Here is a 20112-nt window from a genome sequence, read left to right on the forward strand (position 1 = left end):
GTTAGCGTGGTGGTGAATGGGCAGATCAGGCCTCCATCACTGTCCTCTCACTTCCACAGGTTGTCAGTGTTGAGGTGTGTTGTTACAGGAAATGCCAATCACAGAGCATTCTAAAGCTGCACCGCCATTTTTGGAGGAGCTTACTCACTGCCATCATCTGCCGCTGTCTCCGGTATGAAGTACACAAAAAAGACAAGCACCCATATAGAGAGAAGGTCTCGACAGAAGCAAAGGCGCGATATAAAACTGAAGTTAATTAATGGTAGGGTTAGCATTAGCTAACGTTATGCTGCCTGAATGCTAACAAAACGTCGGCTAGTCATGCATAATTAATCTACCGGTATCTAGCAAAATGAAACAAGGATAGCTTACGTTTGTCTCTGACTGTGTTCCGTGACAGGTCACGTTTTGAAGTTTATTCAATGTGTCGTGCGTTTTGTCTTAGTTCAGCAGCTTTTATTTGACACGAACAGTGAACACTCAATAAGTGGCACTCCTAACACAAACTTAGCCCTGTAGCTAACATAAGCTACAGTTCTGCTCAGAGCCTGAGCGGCTATGATCCTACTTTGCTTCTCACTGTGTAACACGTATCATGTATTAATCTGAATAACGACTAAAATGTCTAATTTTAACTACCCACTTAAAATACCTCCCCCATCTACCCAAACATGAAGTTCACCTGAGGTAAACTGAGTTGAATGGGTTGACGGTGTGGACGGTGCACAGGTGACGGTTGGTACCCTCCAAAAATGGCAGATTTGCTGTTGATGACGTCACAGTAAATGTTTAGCTAATGTTGAATGTTTTTCAAGGTACATTTCATCTGATTTGTATGTCAATTTGATAATTTACTGGCGTGCAAGAATACAGATTTTGTCAACAGTAGGCTATTTATTTTTTCTAAACTTCATATTTTAATGAGATACTTCTACTACTACTACTACTTTTTTTTTTTTGGACACTGCGTCATGAAAGCAATCAATGCCACTTTGGGCCACTGAATAACCTGTTGGCACCTGCTTCCACAATTAAGCACAGTATCAGCTTTGAGATAGGGTAAAGGTATTCATATTATGCTCCTTGGGAAAACACCTCCCAGCAGCTTTACAAACACCTTTTTATTTGCCGTGGCATTGCTTTTTTGATGAGATTTGGACAGTTTAATTTGAAGCACTTGGACAAAATAGCCTTTACCTCACTAATTTCTCTTGGGCAACAGCAGTAATGGTGCTAAAGTTTGTTGTCGATATTGTCGAGTCTGAACACGGCATTATGCAACTACACAAACCAACTATGAACTCTCCCTTTGTAACAATTCCAGGTACCTTCTCACCCAATAGTAAACACATGTGCCATATCAGCCATCTGTCACTGTGTCCCTTATCAAACTGGAAGAAATCCAACACTCCAGATAAGGAAACCCCTGCAATTTTTTTTTAATTAGATGGCAATGCTTTATTGATGACTGCAATCCTTTGGAAACACTGCCCCCAGTTGACCTCCTGCCCCTCTGTCTTCTCTCTGCTCATTTTCTTTTGGTTTCCCCCCTTCCTTTCTTTTGCTTTGAGCTGTTTCATTTGTTTATTTTATCGTTATTTTTTTCTTATTTGTCTGTTCACTCTGTGTGAATAAAAAGACAATAAAGAAGAGATGACATAACACTGTCTGTAATATATGTATTGCTCTCAATCAACAAAAAAAGAGGCAAACAACAGGTACAGCTTGTCTCTGTCCTAGATCTGGTTAATGTTTAAGAGATGCTTCATGGGAGGGAGGGTGTCAGGAAAAGTCACTATGAGCAGAAGTCAAAGATAAAAAGAGGCCCGAAAATCTCTTTCCCAGTTTTTATCTCTTTGCTCTTTTCTCCTACTTTCTTCCTTCCTCTGTCCTTTCCCACCTCTATCGTCTTTCTCCTTGGATGGTGGTTTCACTGCGTCATGATCCCTTGCTTGGAAGTGAGTAACTTTGGCTCTTTTCATCTGTCCATACCCCAGGCCCTTCTGGTCTCTCTTCAAGACAGTTGACACCGGTTGTTTTGGCCCCTCACCCTCTGGCCCCAGCCCTGCCCCTGGTTTCCAGCCACACCGGACCATCATCTTGTAGCTGTTGCTGGAGGGGGGGAGGCAGTAGTAAGGGGTGGGTGGAGGATGCTGCAAACTGAACTGATGTAGAGTGGAGGAGAGATGCGATGACAGGCTGCTGCTGTACTTGTTACAACACACATCGCACCACTGAGGCTGAGCAGCACTGAGGACAAATAGAAAATGAGACAATCTTGGTGAGAAGAGCAATTTTAAAGAAGCAGATTCACAACTTTCAAGTAAGGAGCTCACATGTACAGTAATATAAAAAATGACTTCCTAATGTTCCTCCTGGTGGGAGACTAAATCTACAGTCCCCACAGTTTATCTGAAGTCAATACAGTTTGAGATCAATCAAGTGTGGCTATTCCAAACATACTGTGTTGCTGCTGTAGCAGAAGCATGGTAACAAAAACAGCAAAATTTGCTATAAAGGGATGTAAACAGACTGACTGATAACAGGTAATAGTATCATGATTGGGGATGAAAGGGGCATTCTTGAAATGCAGTTGTTCACAAGCGAGGATGGAGCGAGGTTCACCACTTTGTGAACACATGATTGTACAAAGGATATTAATACATGGACTAGGAGACATTGTAAAACCAGGTTTGTTTGCAAATGATTCAGTTTTTATTTACTGGCCAGTACAAACAGAAGGAACGCTTACAGGAAGAAAAAACAGTTCCAGTTATAGTGGACTTACATGAGCATGTGATTATTGTTAACACGACAGACATTGACATTTGGGCTAATGAGCTTGAGATCGCACCATTATGTGTCATACATTAGTAAATGTGTATATGTAGCTCCTCAAGTATATGAGTTACTTATCTATACAAAAATGAATTTGTGTATATTTGCAGGAAATGAAATCATGAAATATCCCACTGAGTTGAGATAAATCATTTTAATATATGTTTTATTTGATATAGATGTTGACTGTTAGGGTGTAAATATTTAGTCTGACCAGATCCAATATACTGTCAAGGTGGATATTAACTAACTTTAGCTTATCACACATGTATTTGTGTGCCAGCGACAGTTGGTTACAGTTGAGCAGTCTGTTGCTCGTTGCAGCCACTAAGGCACAGCTCCATTACAGTTTAACTGACATTGTTACATCAAGCATTTTGTAAGACCTATGGAGTCAGGTGACCTCATGTTACTGTCATCATAGCGCCACCCACTGTCAGACTGAGCAGAGGTGTAATCAGAGAGAATAAGTGAAAACACCTGGGTGTTCATGTAAGCCTTTAATTTTCCTCTTTCACCAGTGATTCATATAGACCTTTGGCCTAACCATTGTTTGTGGTAACTCATCTTTTTTTGATTTGTAATCCCCATCATTGAATTTGTCCTGCTTTGTCCTATACTGTTTCAGTGTCACTGTTGCTTTAAAGGCCAATTCCTGTCTTCAACTTGGCATATACGTCAGGTGACAGGTAACAAGAAGTTACAGTAATGTCAGTGTCATGGTTGCATAGTTTTGACGTAAGAAAGCACTGACACACACATTTTTGAACTGTAAAAGGTCCCACTCATACATATCCAATCAAATTTTGACAGAAAGTTTGTGAAATTTGTCATATTCCAATTGAAAATGGCAGCTCGGTGAGTTCCATTTTTTTAGTTGTAAGAAGGATCCATGTTTATGCTTCTGATATTTCAAATGAATAAGTTTGATTAAATTTGGTTTAAACTGTATGAATTTTAAGAGTGTGCTAACCTGTTATCAGATTGTCTGTTTCTCTGTGGACTTCTCCCATAGCTCTCCAACTCCTCCAATACCTCGTTGTGGCCAGCTGGGGGAAAAACAGATATGGATGAGTTCAACTTCATTGTGCACACAAACACAGAATTTAGTTACTAATAAGAGAGGCAGCTGATACCTTCCAGCGCCAGATGTTTGGCATCCCTGCCCTGTGTATCAACCACTCCAACCCAGGCTGCTCCATGTTGCAGCAGCAGCCTCACCGCAGCTCTTTGTCCAGACCAGCTTGCACACATTATAGCTGTCCAGAAGTAAGTGTCCTAGAAGGGAGACCATCGAGACTGAAAACAAATACAAATAAAATATTCCCTGACATGAAATCACTCAGAGCACTAAGTGTTGTACCTGAAAGTTGATGTCGACCCCCTTTGAGAGCAGGTCTTTGAGGCTGGAGATGTCCCCCTCATGGGCACAGCGAAGCAATCTCAGCCCCATGAGCTCCATTGACCTTTCTGAGTTACTTGTCTCACTTCTTCGGTTGTCTTCACTTTCACCACTAATCTCTCTTTGCACCACAGAGTCCGTTTGCTCCGGCTGCATCCCTGCAGCCCTGACTCTCCTCCTCATTCGTCTGCTGGACTCTCTGTTCCTCTGTGTATTCTGTTGCCCTCTGCCATTATCTCTCTTGCTAATGGCACTTCTTGATACATCTTGCCCTTTCAGATCTTCCACTAAATTTTCGTAGAACTGCCTGGCCTCCCTACCACTGAGTGCACTGCTTGATGTAGAGACGGATTGTTGAGTTGTTTCAATGCTGAAAACATCCTGGCCGCTGGCTGGAGTAAAGCCTAAAGCAGCCATAAGGAGTGAGGCGTTGTGGTAGGTTGAAAAGGTTGAAAGTTTACCAGTTTACTGTTATGACAAAGTCTGAATAATAACTACATCTAACCCCCTAGCCCTCTATTTGAAAAGAGCAGCAGTGCTCTTGCTATGGCAGCTTACGGTCAGCTAAAAACTCGACACTATTTTTCTTTGACTACTTGCTTCACACTAAGTCTGGCATTGACGTCAACTATTAAGCTAGCAAGCTAACGCTGCTTGCTTGTTTTTTGATATGTTTAGGGAGAGTGGTATTCTGTTTGGTTAATTCTGAAACACCGTTTCCCACATTACACCAAATACAATTTACAGGTTGTCAATTTAACTATCCGAATAGGACAACAGCTGAAAAGCAGCCCTTGTGGCATCAGAAAAGAAGTTAGCTAAGCTAAGAATGAGCTATCACAACAAAGCTATCGAGCTTTAGCCTCGGTTAGCGTCAGCATTAACGTTTAGACACATACAAGCTTGTTAATTTAATATCACCAAAGGCAATTTATTTGGCAACATTACCCAAGTCACTTCAAAAATGGTCCAGATGACTACTTTCTTCATTAATTCGAAGCTGCTTCAAGCTAACTGCATCTCATTTCGTCCTGTTTGTACACAGTTTCTTACGCAACGTTATCTGCAGGTGAGTGCTGCCACCTGTCGGACTGGATGTTCCCTTAAACGTATGTTAGACGACAAAGTTCTGCATTCAAAATCTTACTTAAGTAAAAGACGATAAGAATTATCTGCTAAATGTACTTGTACTGCACAACAGTGCCTGTTAGTGATGAATTACTAGATTTCATATTTGTGGGATATTATTACTGATGCATAAACATGGAAGCAGAATATTAATGTTCAATCTGGTCAACATGATTCTCGATTTCAGATAGCAACCATTTGATGTCATTTTGTTTCTTGGATGTTGTTTATTTTGCAATGTTTTGCATAAATACATTGGATAAAATTCGGAACTATTAATATTATTTGGACTGTTGTAGTGCTGTATATTGAGTGCGTAAGAGCAGGATCATCTTTGTTCACACAGCACCCTCATGTGGACGCCACGATATCAATTACTTTTACTGCCTGAGCTCCTGCTCATTTATCAATTCAATTATCTTTTCCTGTTCACACACACAACATATTCTCAAAAATATCCTTTTGAGGTTTTTTTTCCCAAGCATATAAGTTTGGATTTTTTTTCTTCATCTAGTTTTCATACATTATATGCTCAAATTCTTCCACAATAACATTGGTTTATATTCACCAAATGACTAAAACAGCTCTCGGGGCTGCAATATATTTATCTGTATGCCAGGACTGAAGGAAAAACCTTTGCTTATCTTTGTTCCATTGTTTTCTATCTGTGAACATGTCTAAAGGGAAAATGTACGAGTTTGTTGTATGCAGTAGCACGTAATTTAGGCAATCATTTGACCTTATGACTGACGCCAATGAAGCTTATTGATTGGATTTGATGAAATGGCCTGCCGAGGGACAACACACATTTATAAAAGACCATTTAGCATCAAGGCACTCCATCATAGACACACCTTTGAGTATCTAACACTGATAAAATACTTAATAGATATGATTACGGGTTTATATAGAGACACATTCAGTCACCTAATTCTGTTTACACCTGGTTGATCGTCACTTTCACTGAAGGTGAATAAAATGTGGTTTACGTCTTCATAAACCTCCTTACATGTGCTAGCAGTGAATAATAGTTTTATTTTCATGGCACTTTTCTAAACACAGTTACGAAATGCTTGGTTACAGAGATGCCAACAGGAAAATATTTCAGAAACTGAAACAGAGCAAACATAATATGCAGACAAACATAGTGCGGTGGGGAGGACGACGAGTAGTGAAACATGATCTCTGAAATCTTTAGGGTCATTTGAGTGGCCATGATTATATCCGGTTCTTGACCAACTCACAAGGCAAACTATGGAACATAAAAGCTCTGATGTCAAAGAACCATGTGCATGTCTTTACACGTCACTCGTGTAAAAGTACAATCCATACTCCAAAAATAATGATTCCATTAATGGTTTGCTTATATGTCATTTTTGCGAGAAGCAGTAGAACAAACCTAAACACTGAATCATCACTGGTTAAGAAACAGACAGAACGACAATTTCCAATCTGTAACACCTTATCATTTACACAGTGACCAGAACAATAGAAATCCCAGAATAATCCAATAACATGGCCCTAATACTTATTTGGTACCAAATGAAATGTGTTTTCAGCACCAAGTATCGATAATTGTCAACTACAGGAAGCTTGCACAGATTCTTCTTTACTTACTCTGATAATTTGTTAATCTTAGGTCTGTTTTATTACTGCACAATTCCTTTAAGACTGCCTGCGTGTGTTTACCTTTAACATTTGAAAAGCATGGCTGGTTAAACAAGGCCCGTGCTGGTTAACAAGTGATGTTCAGCCCCAGCATTACATAGTCCTAGTAAAACTTGTAATGCCATAATATTTGCTGATACTGTGTCAGAGAGGTGGTGATTGATCTCTGGTTGACTGATTGAAGAACTTACATTGCAGTGTTTTGGATTTTTATTTTTTTCTACAAGTATCTATATTCTTCAAATACAATCACATTACCTCATGATTTACGACAATTTAGCGTTCGTGGCAGCCGTTGGTGGTTTCTTATTCTTTCTCAAACTGTTTAACAAAAAATGGAATCTGAATCGACTCTTGATGCTGCCTACCCATAGAAACATGCAAAACCACCAGCACGATCATTCAAAAGCAACAACCAAAGCCTCACATGAGTTCAGTACAACGGTATCTAACTAGTGGTATTTACTGATGTGTCTGTTTCTGTCCCCGGTCTGTGTAAATGTCTGTCCACAGTGTGGGCAGGAGTACGGTCTCTCCCCTGTGTGCACCCTCATGTGGACATTCAGTTTGTCTTTGCTAATGAAGCGTTTGTTGCAGCAGGTGCATGCGTACGGTTTATCCCCCGTGTGATAGCGCTGGTGCATCTTCAGCTCCGTCATGCGGCCGTAAGTTCTGCCGCACTCGGGACACACGTAGCTGGGCCGCACCTCCATGTGCTGCCTGCTGTGCAGCCGCAGGCCGCTGGACGACCTGAAGCTCTTGCTGCACTGCGAACACTGGAAGGGTTTCTCTCCGGTGTGGATGTGGATGTGTAACTTGAGGCTGGCGGCTGAGGGGAAGCCGTTGCCGCAGATGGAGCAGAGGTGAGGTCTCTCCCCTGTGTGGATGCTCAGGTGCTTCTCCAGCTTGTTCTTGTTCAGGAAAGTCTTGCCGCAGACGGGGCAGTTCAACGGCTGCTCGCCCTCATGCGTGCTCATGTGTTCCGTCAGCTCAATCAGCGTGGAGAAAGCGTAATCACACCGAGTGCACGAGTACGGCCTCTCCCTCTTGAATTTCCTGTGTTTGAGGCAATGCTGCTCCAGATCTTCCTTCTCCTCAAAGGTCTCAATGCAACAGGTGCACTGGTATGGTCTTTCCTCTGTATGAGTCCGCAGGTGATACTTCAAAGCTGTTAACCGTAGAAAGACGCTGTCACAGTGTGGACATCTGGATTCCCGTCTGTTGTGGACCATTATGTGCCTTTTGTAGTGACACAGCTTGATGAAGCGTTTGCGGCACAATGAACAATAATACTGTTCATCCTGGTGGCCTTGCTCGTGCTTCTTCAGCGCATACTCGACCTTAAACTTCTTCCCACAGGTCTTGCAGGTGTAAGACTTGTCGTGAACCCCCATGTGCGTGTCCAGTTCTTCTGGACTACTGAAGGTCTCATTACACTTAGGGCAAGTCCCATTGTTTTCTTTCACATGAATCTCCAGGTGCTTGTTGAGGTCTTCTGGGAAGGCAAAATTCTTCTGACAATCAGGGCACGTGTAATGCTCGCTGTTCGATCCTTTGCGATGAGTTACAATGTGCCTTTTCAAATGATACATTCGACCAAACACTTTGCCGCAATCATCGCAGATGAGGCTTCGCGGGCTAGACTGGACCTTTTTGTGTAATTTAAGGTGACTCACAAGTGCAGCCTTCTCCTTGAACTGTTTGTCACATGCGAGACACGTCAGGCCTTCTACTGCATGAGTCTTCTTGTGTGCTTTCAGTTCCAGCCAGCTACTTGAACTCTTCCCACATTTGGGGCAGATGTACTGGCCTAAGTCGTGCTGGTTCCTCAGGTGTCGGGTCATATGGTAGGACTGGCTGAAGGTCATAGCGCAGACCGGGCAGCTGAACGGTTTCTCCTTTGTGTGTGTCCTCATGTGCCTGGCGAGCTTGTTTGGCCCTCTGAAGCGCCGGTTGACACAAATGGGACAGAAATGGCCTTTCGTTTTAATCTTAGAGGCAACTTTTTCTTCCTGACTGCCTCCATCCTGAGATTTGGCTTCATCGCTGTCCTTATCTTCGGTCTTAACACTAACTTCAGACTCTTTATCCTGAGAATCACTATGAGCAGAGTCAGCGCCATTCTCAGCAGCATTATTGTTGCAATCATCACTCCTGTGATTATCCTTGTTACGTGTTTGGATTATTTCTTGTTTTTTCGCCTCATCACTTCGCTGGGGATTCTGTACCTCTGTCTGGGTAGACCGGTCTTTGCCATGTGAGAAGATATGACCAAAAAACACACCACTGTTTGTGAATTTTTCATGACAGACGGGACATGACAGAACTTGTGACGTGTGCGCCCTCTTGTGACTTTGCAGCTCTGCAAAGCTCCCTAAACTTTCTCCGCAGGTGGAGCAGACGTGCGGGCCTGCGCCGTGCTGGTTCCTCAGGTGTCGGGTTGTGTGATAGGACTGACTGAAAGTCATTGCACAGACCGGGCAGCTGAACGGTTTCTCCTTCGTGTGCGTCCTCATGTGTCTGGCGAGCTTGTTTGCATCTCTGAAGCGCCTGCCAGTACATATGGGGCAGTACGGGCCTTTTAGTTTAGATGAAGAAATTACATACTCTTCACCTTCATCATCATCATCATCATCATCGACACCATCACTTCCTTTGTCACAGCCTTCATCTTCCATCCACTGTGCCCCATTATCAGCCAGATTGATCTCACCATCGCCATCATTATCACTGTAATACAGCTTATCATTGATATAGTAGTAATTATCTTTGTATCTAGATGATCTTGTCGGAGTTTTACTTGAGCGTGGTTTTGTTTTGTTTTTCGCCCTCCTCTCCCCGCGCCGAGGCCGTCCTCTTTTGGCCTTTTTTTGAACAGGAGGGTCTAAATCATCTCCAATATCCACACTGACCTCGTGAACACCAAACAGTTCAGATTCATTTAAAGCAGATTCAACCTCTTTACTGATAACCAACGCCTTGTCCAAGGTCAGAGTTTCCCTTTCCAGCAGCAGCCTCTCTTTGAGTTGTGGCCAGTTTGTTTTCTCAATGAGCTGATCCAGGATAAGTTTGTCTTGTATGTCTCCATAGCTGCAAGGCCTCAGCAGTTCTTCTAACGCAGACACAAACTGCTCTACAGTCTCTCCGGGCATCTGAGCCCTCTGATGAAATTTAAGGCGGTACATCTGAGAGGTGCGATCAGAGCTGAAGAAAACCGTCAGCACTGAGATGGCTGCTGCATACGTGGTTTCACTCTGGATCAGTGTTGCGTAGATACGCTGGCCCTCTGGACCGAGGCAGTTCTGTAAGAGCACACACTTGCTGGAGTCGACGAGCTCGTTTTCACCGAGCGCTTCGACGTAGTGTTCAAATGCTTTAAGCCACTTATGCCAAAACATGGTCGGTTCACCAGGGACAGGTAAGAAAGGTGGAGGTGGGGACAGGATTATCAGCAGTGGCTCTGGGAGGGGTTCAAAGGATAAGTCCTGTTTCGTCACTTCCTCCTCTACTTCGACAGTCACTTCACCCATTGTTTTGGTGTTTTTCTTCTCCCTGAGGCTGATTTTATTTCTTCTTCGACTCAGGTAAGAGTCATTGAATTAAGAAGAAACCCTCTTTGGTCCGTGTTCAGGATCATGATGTTCCACCCCTCTCAGGTCAGCCTAGGAAAAGAGTGAAAGAAACAAACACAAGTTAGTTTTCAGGCTCAGCTCCTTTGTATGCAATGCTTTTCTGTTGTAATACAATATACACTCAGTTCATAGGTGCAACTAGCTAAAACTAATGATAAATGAGTAAATCCTACTTTCATGAAGGTAACAATGTTCAGTTTTTTTTAAACTGGTTTGTCAATACTTGAGAGTTTATACAATTTACGACTGTCCTGTACTTCCATAAAGACTGGGGGTTTGCAGGACAGACGGAAAGAAGACTGATCGAAACTCATGCAAACTCACTGTGATGGGCTACGATGCTGCAAATGTAATGCTGCTGCAGAGCTACAAATGTGAAATGTGGTCGCAATCTGTCCTGAGTTATGGTGTTGAATAATGGCCAGAAAGTTTTATTAGCAGAACCTCACAATGTCACAATGAAGTTGACCTTCGACCTTTGGGATATAAACTGCCATCACTTCCATCACTAAGAGACATTATCTGAAATTTAGTGACAAGAAATTTTTGAGTTATGGCCCAAAACGTGTTTTGCGAGGTTACCGTGAGCACCAACATAGTTTATTTTCTCAGTTAGTCACCCTTCATCTCTTTATTAACAGTTTTCACTTCCAGCCCTGAATTTAACATCACGTGACTGCAATCAACCAACTGGTGCGAGGGGCGGCACCTGCGGCAGCATCTGTTTGGCAGATGATGATGTGATTGGGGCCCTGTCAGGGGATCGGGAGACCTTAAGGGGTCCCTGGACTGGTCAGGGATTACAGATGTTTGTTGTTTCACAGCGGAAGTTCAGCTGTTGTCAGGGGGCCTTGTGTTTGTAGCACGGATGCTGTCATCGGAGAGAAAATAGTATAAACTGAGATGAGATCTCTGTTAAGTCGCTATATTGAGACTACCAGAAGCTAACGGCACAGAAGGCGGCGCAGTCATGTTTAACGGTTTTCACCTCGTACTTCAGAACATGAGCGAACCGGACTGACATCTGTCCCCACCGTCACACTGACGGCTGACGGGCTCTGGGTGTGTACGGACACAACACACTGTGACCGAGGAAAGACGGAGCTCTGAGAGGAGTAATCAAGGAGGAGGAGACGCAAACTCACCAAACCAAACTGGGTCACAAGTCACGACGCAGACAGACAGACGGACAGACAGACAGACGGCGGTGTAAACGGCTGCTCCAGGTCCGAGCCGTGCGGGGTCAGATATCTGAAGAGACTCACTGCGGCGCGACGAGTCAAAGCCGCCAAACTTAATCTTCCGTTCACCAAAACGCTAAACAGCAAAGGATGGAGTGAAAAATACATCCGCCATGCTGCCAGTCCTTCTTTGTCCTTCTTCCGGGCACCACAACAGTCCACCTGGGTCTGGTTCGCCGCCCCACAGCGCCCCCTGCTGGCGGGGAGACAGATGGCCCATGACAGCGGTCCTCAAACGATTCAAGTCCTAAAAGTAGTATCACAGTTTAAACATACTCAATTAGAAGTCGAAGTACTACATGCAAAAATTCTACTCAAGTAAAAGTACACCAGTATTGACGGCAAAATATACTTGAGTAAATGTATTGTTACATTCCACTATATTAGCCTACTTCACATTAATTGTTAATTGTTGTTTTATGAGCAAAATTAAAGTTTCAAAACTAAATTGCTGATGCATTAAATTGCAAGTTTTATTTCCACATTGCTCCTGCTTGAGGTAGAGCTACTGTAATTTGAACATGATCATATACAGTACTGGGTAGTTTGATGGACTGTGAAACAATGCATTGAATCTTATAAGCTCGTTATGGCAAACTAATGAGTCAAATGTTTCCCTCATCATCAAGGTCTGAGGAGGGGGAAATCTCGTGTTCTCACTAACATGCCACACTCAGAGGTTTTCTGAGGTTTTCTCACAGGTTTTCTATAGGCAGAATGAAAATAATGAAATGTGGTTAATATAATCAGATTACATACTGTTAATTACAGACCCCAGCCACACACAAAATATTTAGCAGGATTTGGGGATGAAACAAAAAAGGAAAAAAACATGAACACAGTGTCATTTTCTTCATCCTTTGGGGGCTACATCGACTGTGAGCTGCTCAGACCACATTTACAATCTTCACCAGTGAGAGCAGCGTGTCTTTGATCATGCAATGAATATTCATAATGAATATTTTAGAGGGTCAAAATGGCCCAAATGACAAAGAAGAATCTAAATTCTACATAATCTGATTTAAAATTTCATTTCATTCATAATTGAACAGATTTTTACACTGTTTTCACTCGGGTACTCTGCTTTTTTGCTCCACACATTTCTCTTTTGAATTCATATGATATATTTATGAGCTTCTTGTGTTTCACTGCTGCACAACCAACTGCCCACTGAGGACAATTAAAGTGAATCGAGTCTGGAAAGACGCACATACTGATGAATTGTTTAAGCAAAATGTTTGAAGACTTTGAGAATCAGGAACAAAATTTCATTTCCCTCCATTGTATTCGAGTGGAGGCAAAAATCTCAGAGACAATGTCTCAAAATCTGGACAAATAAAACTAAAACAACAACTCTGATTCCAAAAAAGTTGGGATGCTGTGCAAAACATAAATAAAATCAGTTAGACATAGACATCTTCAAACGAAGCAAAGCTTTCCACATCTTTCCCAGTCTCCTGTTGCTCTTGTCCCGACCTGTTTGAAACGTGTTGCAGCATCAGATTCAGAATAAGCAGATATTTACAAAAATCAATGAAGCTGATGAGCTCAAACATTAAATCTATTGTCTTTGTGCTGTGTTCAGTTGAACATATGTCAAAAAGGATTAGCACATCATCACATTCTTTTTTTTTTTATTGCACAGCTTCCAAACTTTTTAGGAATCGAGGGTGTGTCTGCATGGCTGCATAACCTCATGAAGATATATTTCTTGTATATTTCTCTTGACAACATATGACACCATGATCATATCCAGCTGAACTGTCTCTTACATAATTGTTGAAGCATTCAGCTACCAGATGCCATCAGTTTCACATCCTGCAGGCCCTTCACACACTGAGCAGAGCACTGAAACACTGATAGATTAGAATGAATAGAAAACAGCTGATAAAGCTCTGATCCTACCCCCCTTTTACAACTTGAATAAAATATAAAAACAATGTTGACAGGCCCGGTTAAGAAAGTTCAGTGAGACAGACAGTTCAGTTCAGGGTCACTGAGGCAGTTACAAAATGTTACAGCGCATCTTTAATTCAGTTAATGTTGTGGGGGATGATCCAAAGAGACATGTTCGCTGTCCCAGCACTAAAGCAGAACAAAAAGACACATGGTTAAACAATGACCATTTATTCACACACTGTATGGGACTCAAAACAAGCGTGACAGAGTGAGGGAGGCTGCTGGGAGGAGAATCTTTAAATTATACATGAGCAGAAACTTACAGATGATTTTTGTTTGCAATTAAAGAGAGGTACAAAGTACGTGTGTGCCCGCCTGGCTGCTGGAGATAAGGCCAGGGTCCAGACAGTGGGGCCTGATGACTCAAAGTTCAATCACACTCTGTCTGACTGTAGACTGATTCTCTAAAATATCCCGTGATCTTGCTCCACACTCATTCACTGTCACTTATTTTTTTAAGAATCTTGACTCTGTCTGCTTCTTTTCCCTCTCATGGTCAGTGGAGCTGAAGACTTGCTCCAGCGCGGTTTCACTATTTGCTCTGAATAACACAAACATGGCCAAACTACATACAACTGCACACAAGTAAAAAGGGCTTCCCTGTACAAAATCCATCTTAAAAATACAAACATACATACAATGGCACACTTTGCTTAGCAATGAACAACAGAGACAGATGATCAGGCTTCTAAACTGCGCATAGAGCCATTTACCTATACACACATGCTCGTGTGTCACACTCAAACACACACACTCAAACTTGTAAAAAATAAAATTTCAAATAGAATCAAGATGAAATGCGTGGGGTTCGGCTCAGTGCAAGCATTATGGCTTGGGAGGCTGCGGTAAGGAGCGCTGACAACAGGCAGTAGACAGTAAAAAAACATGGTTTTCATATAGTCCAACCCAACCCCCAAATATCACGTATCACTTCCTGAAACCAAGCACTACTCTGTGTGAGAATGCCTCCCTCTGTTCTGAAGAACCCCACCCACGCTCGCTCTCCGTCCTTTATCAAGTCCAAAAACTGTGATTATTGTCATTTTTTTCTTTTCCTCTGTGTGGTGGTATTTTAAAGCTGACAGCTCCATGTTTGTGTACACGAACCAGTCTGTCAACAAAAGCTGCTCCCTTCTGTGCCGTCTTTTAGTAATTCTCCTCAACCTTGAAGGTCCTCTCTCCCAGTGGGAGATGCTGAAATGGTGCATCAGTGAGTGTATGTGTGTGTATTTGTGCACTTATGTGTAATTACAGAAAACAGAGAAGCTTTGTGCAGAAATTCCAGGTTCCACCACTTCGAGGCTGCATCCGCTCCTCCACATTTACACAGACTGACTCAGGTAGTCATCCCTCTTAGCTCTCATTAGAGAGTCTCTGGAATAGGTATGAATATCTGGTGGTATACACCGGTGTGTGTATGTGCGTGTATGTGTGTTTGTGTGTGTGTGTTTGTGTGTGTAAGCACAGTGACAGAGTAGGAGAGCAACATACACACTCGTCGACACAGTGAGGATCTTTGTGAACGGGGGGAGAAGGCGAGTGAGAAGTGGAGGTTTAGTTCTTTGGGGCATGAAGGGCTGTTTCATCACCAGTCCGTCCCACGTCTCCTCATCTCGTCCTCCCCTCTCCTCCGAAGCTGCCGGCTCTGTCTCCTCTAGTGCAAACACACACTGGCCCCCCTCCTTCATTATGTGTACGTGTGTGTATCACTTTGTGCAGATTTTGTCTCTAGAGTCAAACGAATGAGGAGAATCCCGTCACAGGGGTGCGTGACCCCGGCGGGTTGGTGTTGGGGTTGACGTGTGTGTGTGCAGGCTGTCCTGTGGGTGTGTATGCGCCGCCTGTGCTGTGCTGGGTGACCACGGTCTGGTAGTAGGGCTCCGTGTCTGCAGTGGCACACTCCTCGTAGGCAAAAGGAGTGCTCATCCCTTTCAGGCCTTTGGGCTGCCGTTTCCAGGAGTTGTAGTAGGTGGGATCGCTCATATAGTGGTTGACGAAGGAGTGCTTGGGCTGCTCGTCCTCATAGTCGCTGTCTGTTAACTGGATGGAAACACAGTTCATCAGAGAGAGGCACAGACACATAATGGGGATGGAATATTAGTGTCAGCATGAAAGGTTGAAAGCATCTGTGGCTGGCTGACCACTACCTGGCCATTAGTTTAGTCACATTTGCCATCATTTGACAGTAGAGGCAGATGGCAAAGGTTGAAATTGAACTGAAGATGCAGAAATCACATGGTATATTTCTGAGACGGCCAATTCAGTCTACTGAGTCCACAGTGGAGGCAGAAGGTTGGAGAGAGCTCAGTGATTTAGAGCAGTTTCTCTTTATTTTCCACCGCCACCTTTTCTTTTTTTTCTTCCACCAGCAACACCACAGGCTAATGACACAAAATTTTGTGCTGCTTTCGTGACACAAGTTTCTTTTTAACGCCAGGTTTCTTTCCTCTCAGGCCAATCGAGCCTTTGAATTTGAGAGAGAGGCAGAGAAACAGACAGATGGAGAGGGAGAGAGTGAGAGAGATACCTCTGACTCAGAGACTTCAGTGGGTTTCTCTGTGAGTGTGGTGCTCTCAGTGAGCACGGCTCCATTATAGTTGTTACAGATGTCCTCGTCAGAGTAGTGAAGACCACCTGGACTGGGCCTGGGAGGAGACCTGGACACGCACACACATTAACAATACATTTAACATCTATAAGAACTGAATACTGTATTCTTTACATAAAAGTAGTAGTCAAATAAAAGCCAGGTCTCAAATAATGGCCAGGGCATGATTGACACCAAAAATTAAAAAGTCTCAAATAGAGGCCAGGACAAAAAATAAGGGTGGTCATATTATTTGTATGCCAACTAAGCATAGTGTATATTTCCATCCTTTTAATTTAATAAGTTCAACAATCATGATATTTTAAACACCTTGTAGTTCTGGATTACTCACATTTAGTATTATTGTCCGATTTCTGTCACTAGTCGTGTGTGTGTGTTAATGTCAACCAAACTATTTTATAGTAACGTACAAGCACCACCGGGGGGCTATATTTCAAGTGCCATGGGAATGTTGAATCCCAAAGAGTTTTCCTGAACACATTCCTGCAAATATTTCACAATAAAAGCCTGATAAAGAAGTTTCTGTCCACTGAAAGGTAGAGGGTTTTTAATCTGAAATGGATACAGAAGTGTTGAGTTTGTATTAACAGTGTAATGCAGTAACTTGAGCAGGGTAAATGGGAGCGGCTCAAAACGAGGCTTTGAACTAACATAAGACCAATTAAAATTCTATTCAAAAATAGAGGGAATTACAAATAAAGGCCTGCCTTTAATATAAGCCTGCTTCCAATAAGACCTGATACCTTGGGCAGTTGAGGTAAATAAAGGCCCCTGTCACTACTTGAGGAAATATGGTAACAAATCCAGAGTGTGTATGTGTGTGTGTGTGTGTGTGTGTGTGAGTGTGAGTGCACACCTGGTCCCATTCTTCTTCAAGAAGGAGTTCTTGGTGTTCAGTGTTCTGCTGTTGAGTTCCAGAGCAGTAAAACCTCCGTTGTCCAGAGTTACTGACTCCTCTGCCGTGGACACATGTTTCCCTGGAGGAAAACGAGACAAATCAGATGAAATTGGTTTGGATAAATTCTAAAATTCAAAGCAGTTCAGTCGAACTCTGTACTCTGAGTTTCTGTTCAATCCCCTGTTTTATTCGCTGTGTATTCAGTGACCTCTCAGGCCTGAGAATAAGGAGCAAATTCAATTGGGATGCCCAATTTGGCATTCAGGGAGTAACCACACAACATCTTGTAATGTATCCATCAATAACCATAAAAATTGGACCAATAAAGAAAACAATGTCAACGTGCCAACTGATGCTGACTCCCGTTCATTCTTCCCTCTTGTTTATGTGTGTGTGCTCATCCTGCCTGCACCCTCTCCTCCTACGGCACCTCCCTCACTGTTTGATCGCTCCACTGCCCAGAGGTTGTGCCAAGGTTTCCCTGGCAACTCAGATTAACAGCTGTCCTGATGTAACCTGCGCTTGTCAGGGCTAACTTTGCATTACAGCTGTTGGCATGCATGCTTGCACACACACACACACACACACACACACACACACACACACACACACACACATATGCAAATGACTGTAACAGCACTGCTGCGCTGAGAACATCACAGGAAGCCTGAGAGGAGAAGAAACTCGCATAAAAACAGGAAGAAAAGCCTCAACGTTAAGAACCAGAGCTTTAGAAGACTAACTGGGCAACACATCAGACAAACCAACACTTTTTTGTTGTCAAACTGAGGAGAGAGTTTGTCCTTCAATCCATGTTAGTGAGCATCCTTGGGTAAGACTCCAGGCTGCCGAGCTCCCTGACTGACCTTGTGGAGGTGGTGTGAGCTGAGATATGATGGAGCAGTCTAGGTCTGAGTATGAAAAACTGGTTACTGTATTTTTACTGTGGATGGAGGACTGAATCCGATCTGAGTGGGGCTTTAGCTAAAACTGCAGAAATGGGAACTGTTTCATGCAAACTTTGAAGCTTTTATACAGTAGATACCTGATACAGTAAGATGCTGATAAATGGGTAAAATGTGTGTGTAAGTGTTAGAAGTCCTCTTACAGCCTGTCAACAGTCATTTTCATTCCAGTTAAACGACATCTCACTGTGGATTAGACACTCTAGTTTTACTTAAGTTATAGCTGCAAGTTGTGAATTTTTTAATTAGCTTGCATAACCTAAATTAATACCAAAAACTTGTGTTAATTAAGAAGCTTATTTTTAGCATTGACCTAAAGCAAGATCCAAAAACCCACAGAAATTACAGCGAGGCTTCAGGGAGATCATTTTGGTTGAGATGCTTCAGGGAGCTGTTTGTCCCGAATCATCCTGTTGAAGGAACAAGGCTGACCTTGTTTTCCTCTCTCATACAGCCTCACAGGTGGTCCTGTAGGAACAAGACTGCTGCAGGCAATTCTGCTCTACAAACGGTACAAGTGAACTGATGCATGTCTCAACTTTTTAGAATCACAAAAAGTGGAGTACTTTATAAATCACATGCACCCTACATGTGCTGAGCCTGTTGACGGTGACTGGAACGAATGTAAGTGTGGCCGAGGAGAGAAAACTGCATCCAAAAACCATACTCGAAAAAAGACACACATTTCAACCCAAATGAATCACTGTCAGCCTCGAGCATCACGTTAGAGTGACCATCGCAGCCACAGACCTGTGCCGCAGGCCTTGTACTTGGTGCTGTGTCCATGCAGCAGCAGCGTGAAGACCAGGACCAGAATGAGAATGAGCCCCACCAGGGCCATGACCAGCAGGAACCACCACTCCTCATAGAAAGGACGGTCTGACAGCGCTGCAGGAGGAGACAGAACCGAACAGGAGGGGGAGAGAAGGAGGGACACATGAGGGAGATACAAACTTCTCTTTTCCTTTGTTCAAATCGGAGCTTTGGTTTGTCCCACAGGACCAGAAAACACTCTTCAAAGTGTGAAAATCATATATTTGGAGGACCGACTCTTCAGCTGAGACACTGCGTTTTCTTACATAAGACTCAGCCTGCTGATGACTCAAACTATTTGACACAAACACTTCAGATGACTGGAAGTTTCTCTTTCAGATCAGTTTATAAGGTCAGACAGAGGAAGACGGATAAATGCCTGGATTTAATGCTTTTCATTAATATTTAATCTACTGATAAATATCTGAATTTGGCACCAACAAAAATGGAGAGAGACTTTCAGGCTGTCTTCTGTTTGCAGATATGAGCGCAGCCGTAGTTGTGTGACTCTGCCTCTAGATGGCAGCAGACACATACCGATCAGAGTAACTTCCCACAGTGTTTCCATCTGACTAGAAATGCAGTCAAACTCCAATCATGCAAGTTGGATCATCCTGGATTTGCTCATTAGCCTGACCTCCATCAGTGTGTGTGTGTGTGTGTGTGTGTGTGTGTGTGTGTGTGTGTGTGTTTACCAGCAAGCGCAGCAGAGGGTGTGCTCGGCTGTCCGTAACCATAACGATTTACAGCGATGACTCTGAACTCGTAGCTGATCCCCGACCTCAGGCGCTCCAGCGGCACTGAGACAGACCTGCTGCTGGGAGGGAGGAGTCTGATGAAGGAATCCCACACTCCCTCATCTGCACAGAGAGAGAGAGAGAGAGAGAGAGAGAGAGAGAGAGAGAGAGAGAGAGAGTGAGTGTCTCAGTTTGATGGACGAGTAGGCAAAGATGGTGCTTC

General features: G+C 43.2%; 3 protein-coding genes across 4 annotated transcripts in view; all 3 read right to left on the reverse strand.

The window, feature by feature from the left end:
* Window positions 1-393: 393 nt before the first annotated feature.
* Window positions 394-5318, reverse strand: gpank1 (G patch domain and ankyrin repeats 1). Its single transcript, XM_076729655.1, has 4 exons — window positions 4202-5318; window positions 3975-4116; window positions 3812-3887; window positions 394-2250 (listed from the first exon to the last, which is right to left on the reverse strand). Exons 1-4 carry the CDS (start codon window positions 4655-4657, stop codon window positions 1809-1811), a joined length of 1116 nt encoding a protein of 371 aa, XP_076585770.1. The 5' UTR covers window positions 4658-5318; the 3' UTR covers window positions 394-1808.
* Window positions 5319-6383: 1065 nt separating this feature from the next.
* Window positions 6384-12049, reverse strand: LOC143319876 (uncharacterized). Its single transcript, XM_076729122.1, has 2 exons — window positions 11814-12049; window positions 6384-10698 (listed from the first exon to the last, which is right to left on the reverse strand). The coding sequence occupies exon 2, from the start codon at window positions 10564-10566 to the stop codon at window positions 7489-7491; it is 3078 nt and encodes a 1025-aa protein (XP_076585237.1). The 5' UTR covers window positions 10567-10698; window positions 11814-12049; the 3' UTR covers window positions 6384-7488.
* Window positions 12050-13872: 1823 nt separating this feature from the next.
* sdk1b (sidekick cell adhesion molecule 1b) overlaps window positions 13873-20112 on the reverse strand; it is a 236004-nt gene continuing 229764 nt past the window's right edge. For both annotated transcript variants that reach the window (XM_076728478.1, XM_076728479.1), the window contains exons 42-46: window positions 19848-20012; window positions 19090-19227; window positions 17333-17453; window positions 16396-16525; window positions 13873-15908 (exon numbers count right to left, since the gene is read on the reverse strand). In XM_076728478.1, the coding sequence (XP_076584593.1) occupies window positions 15603-15908; window positions 16396-16525; window positions 17333-17453; window positions 19090-19227; window positions 19848-20012 (860 nt within the window). In that variant the 3' untranslated portion in view covers window positions 13873-15602. The remainder of the gene's footprint in view (window positions 15909-16395; window positions 16526-17332; window positions 17454-19089; window positions 19228-19847; window positions 20013-20112) is intronic.

This window comes from Chaetodon auriga, chromosome 4, assembly GCF_051107435.1.
Source record: "Chaetodon auriga isolate fChaAug3 chromosome 4, fChaAug3.hap1, whole genome shotgun sequence".
NCBI lineage: Eukaryota > Metazoa > Chordata > Actinopteri > Chaetodontiformes > Chaetodontidae > Chaetodon > Chaetodon auriga.

What these genes read in the sequence shown, in the direction of transcription:
- gpank1 (XM_076729655.1), bottom strand. Translation starts at nt 4,657, where the DNA reads ATGGCTGCTTTAGGCTTTACTCCAGCCAGCGGCCAGGATGTTTTCAGC. An exon ending in GGGTCGACATCAACTTTCAG is followed by an intron (nt 4,117 to 4,201) that starts GTACAACACTTA and finishes TCTCCCTTCTAG; the next exon opens with GACACTTACTTCTGGACAGC. An exon ending in AACAGACAATCTGATAACAG is followed by an intron (nt 2,251 to 3,811) that starts GTTAGCACACTC and finishes ATTTGTCCTCAG; the next exon opens with TGCTGCTCAGCCTCAGTGGT.
- LOC143319876 (XM_076729122.1), bottom strand. Translation starts at nt 10,566, where the DNA reads ATGGGTGAAGTGACTGTCGAAGTAGAGGAGGAAGTGACGAAACAGGAC.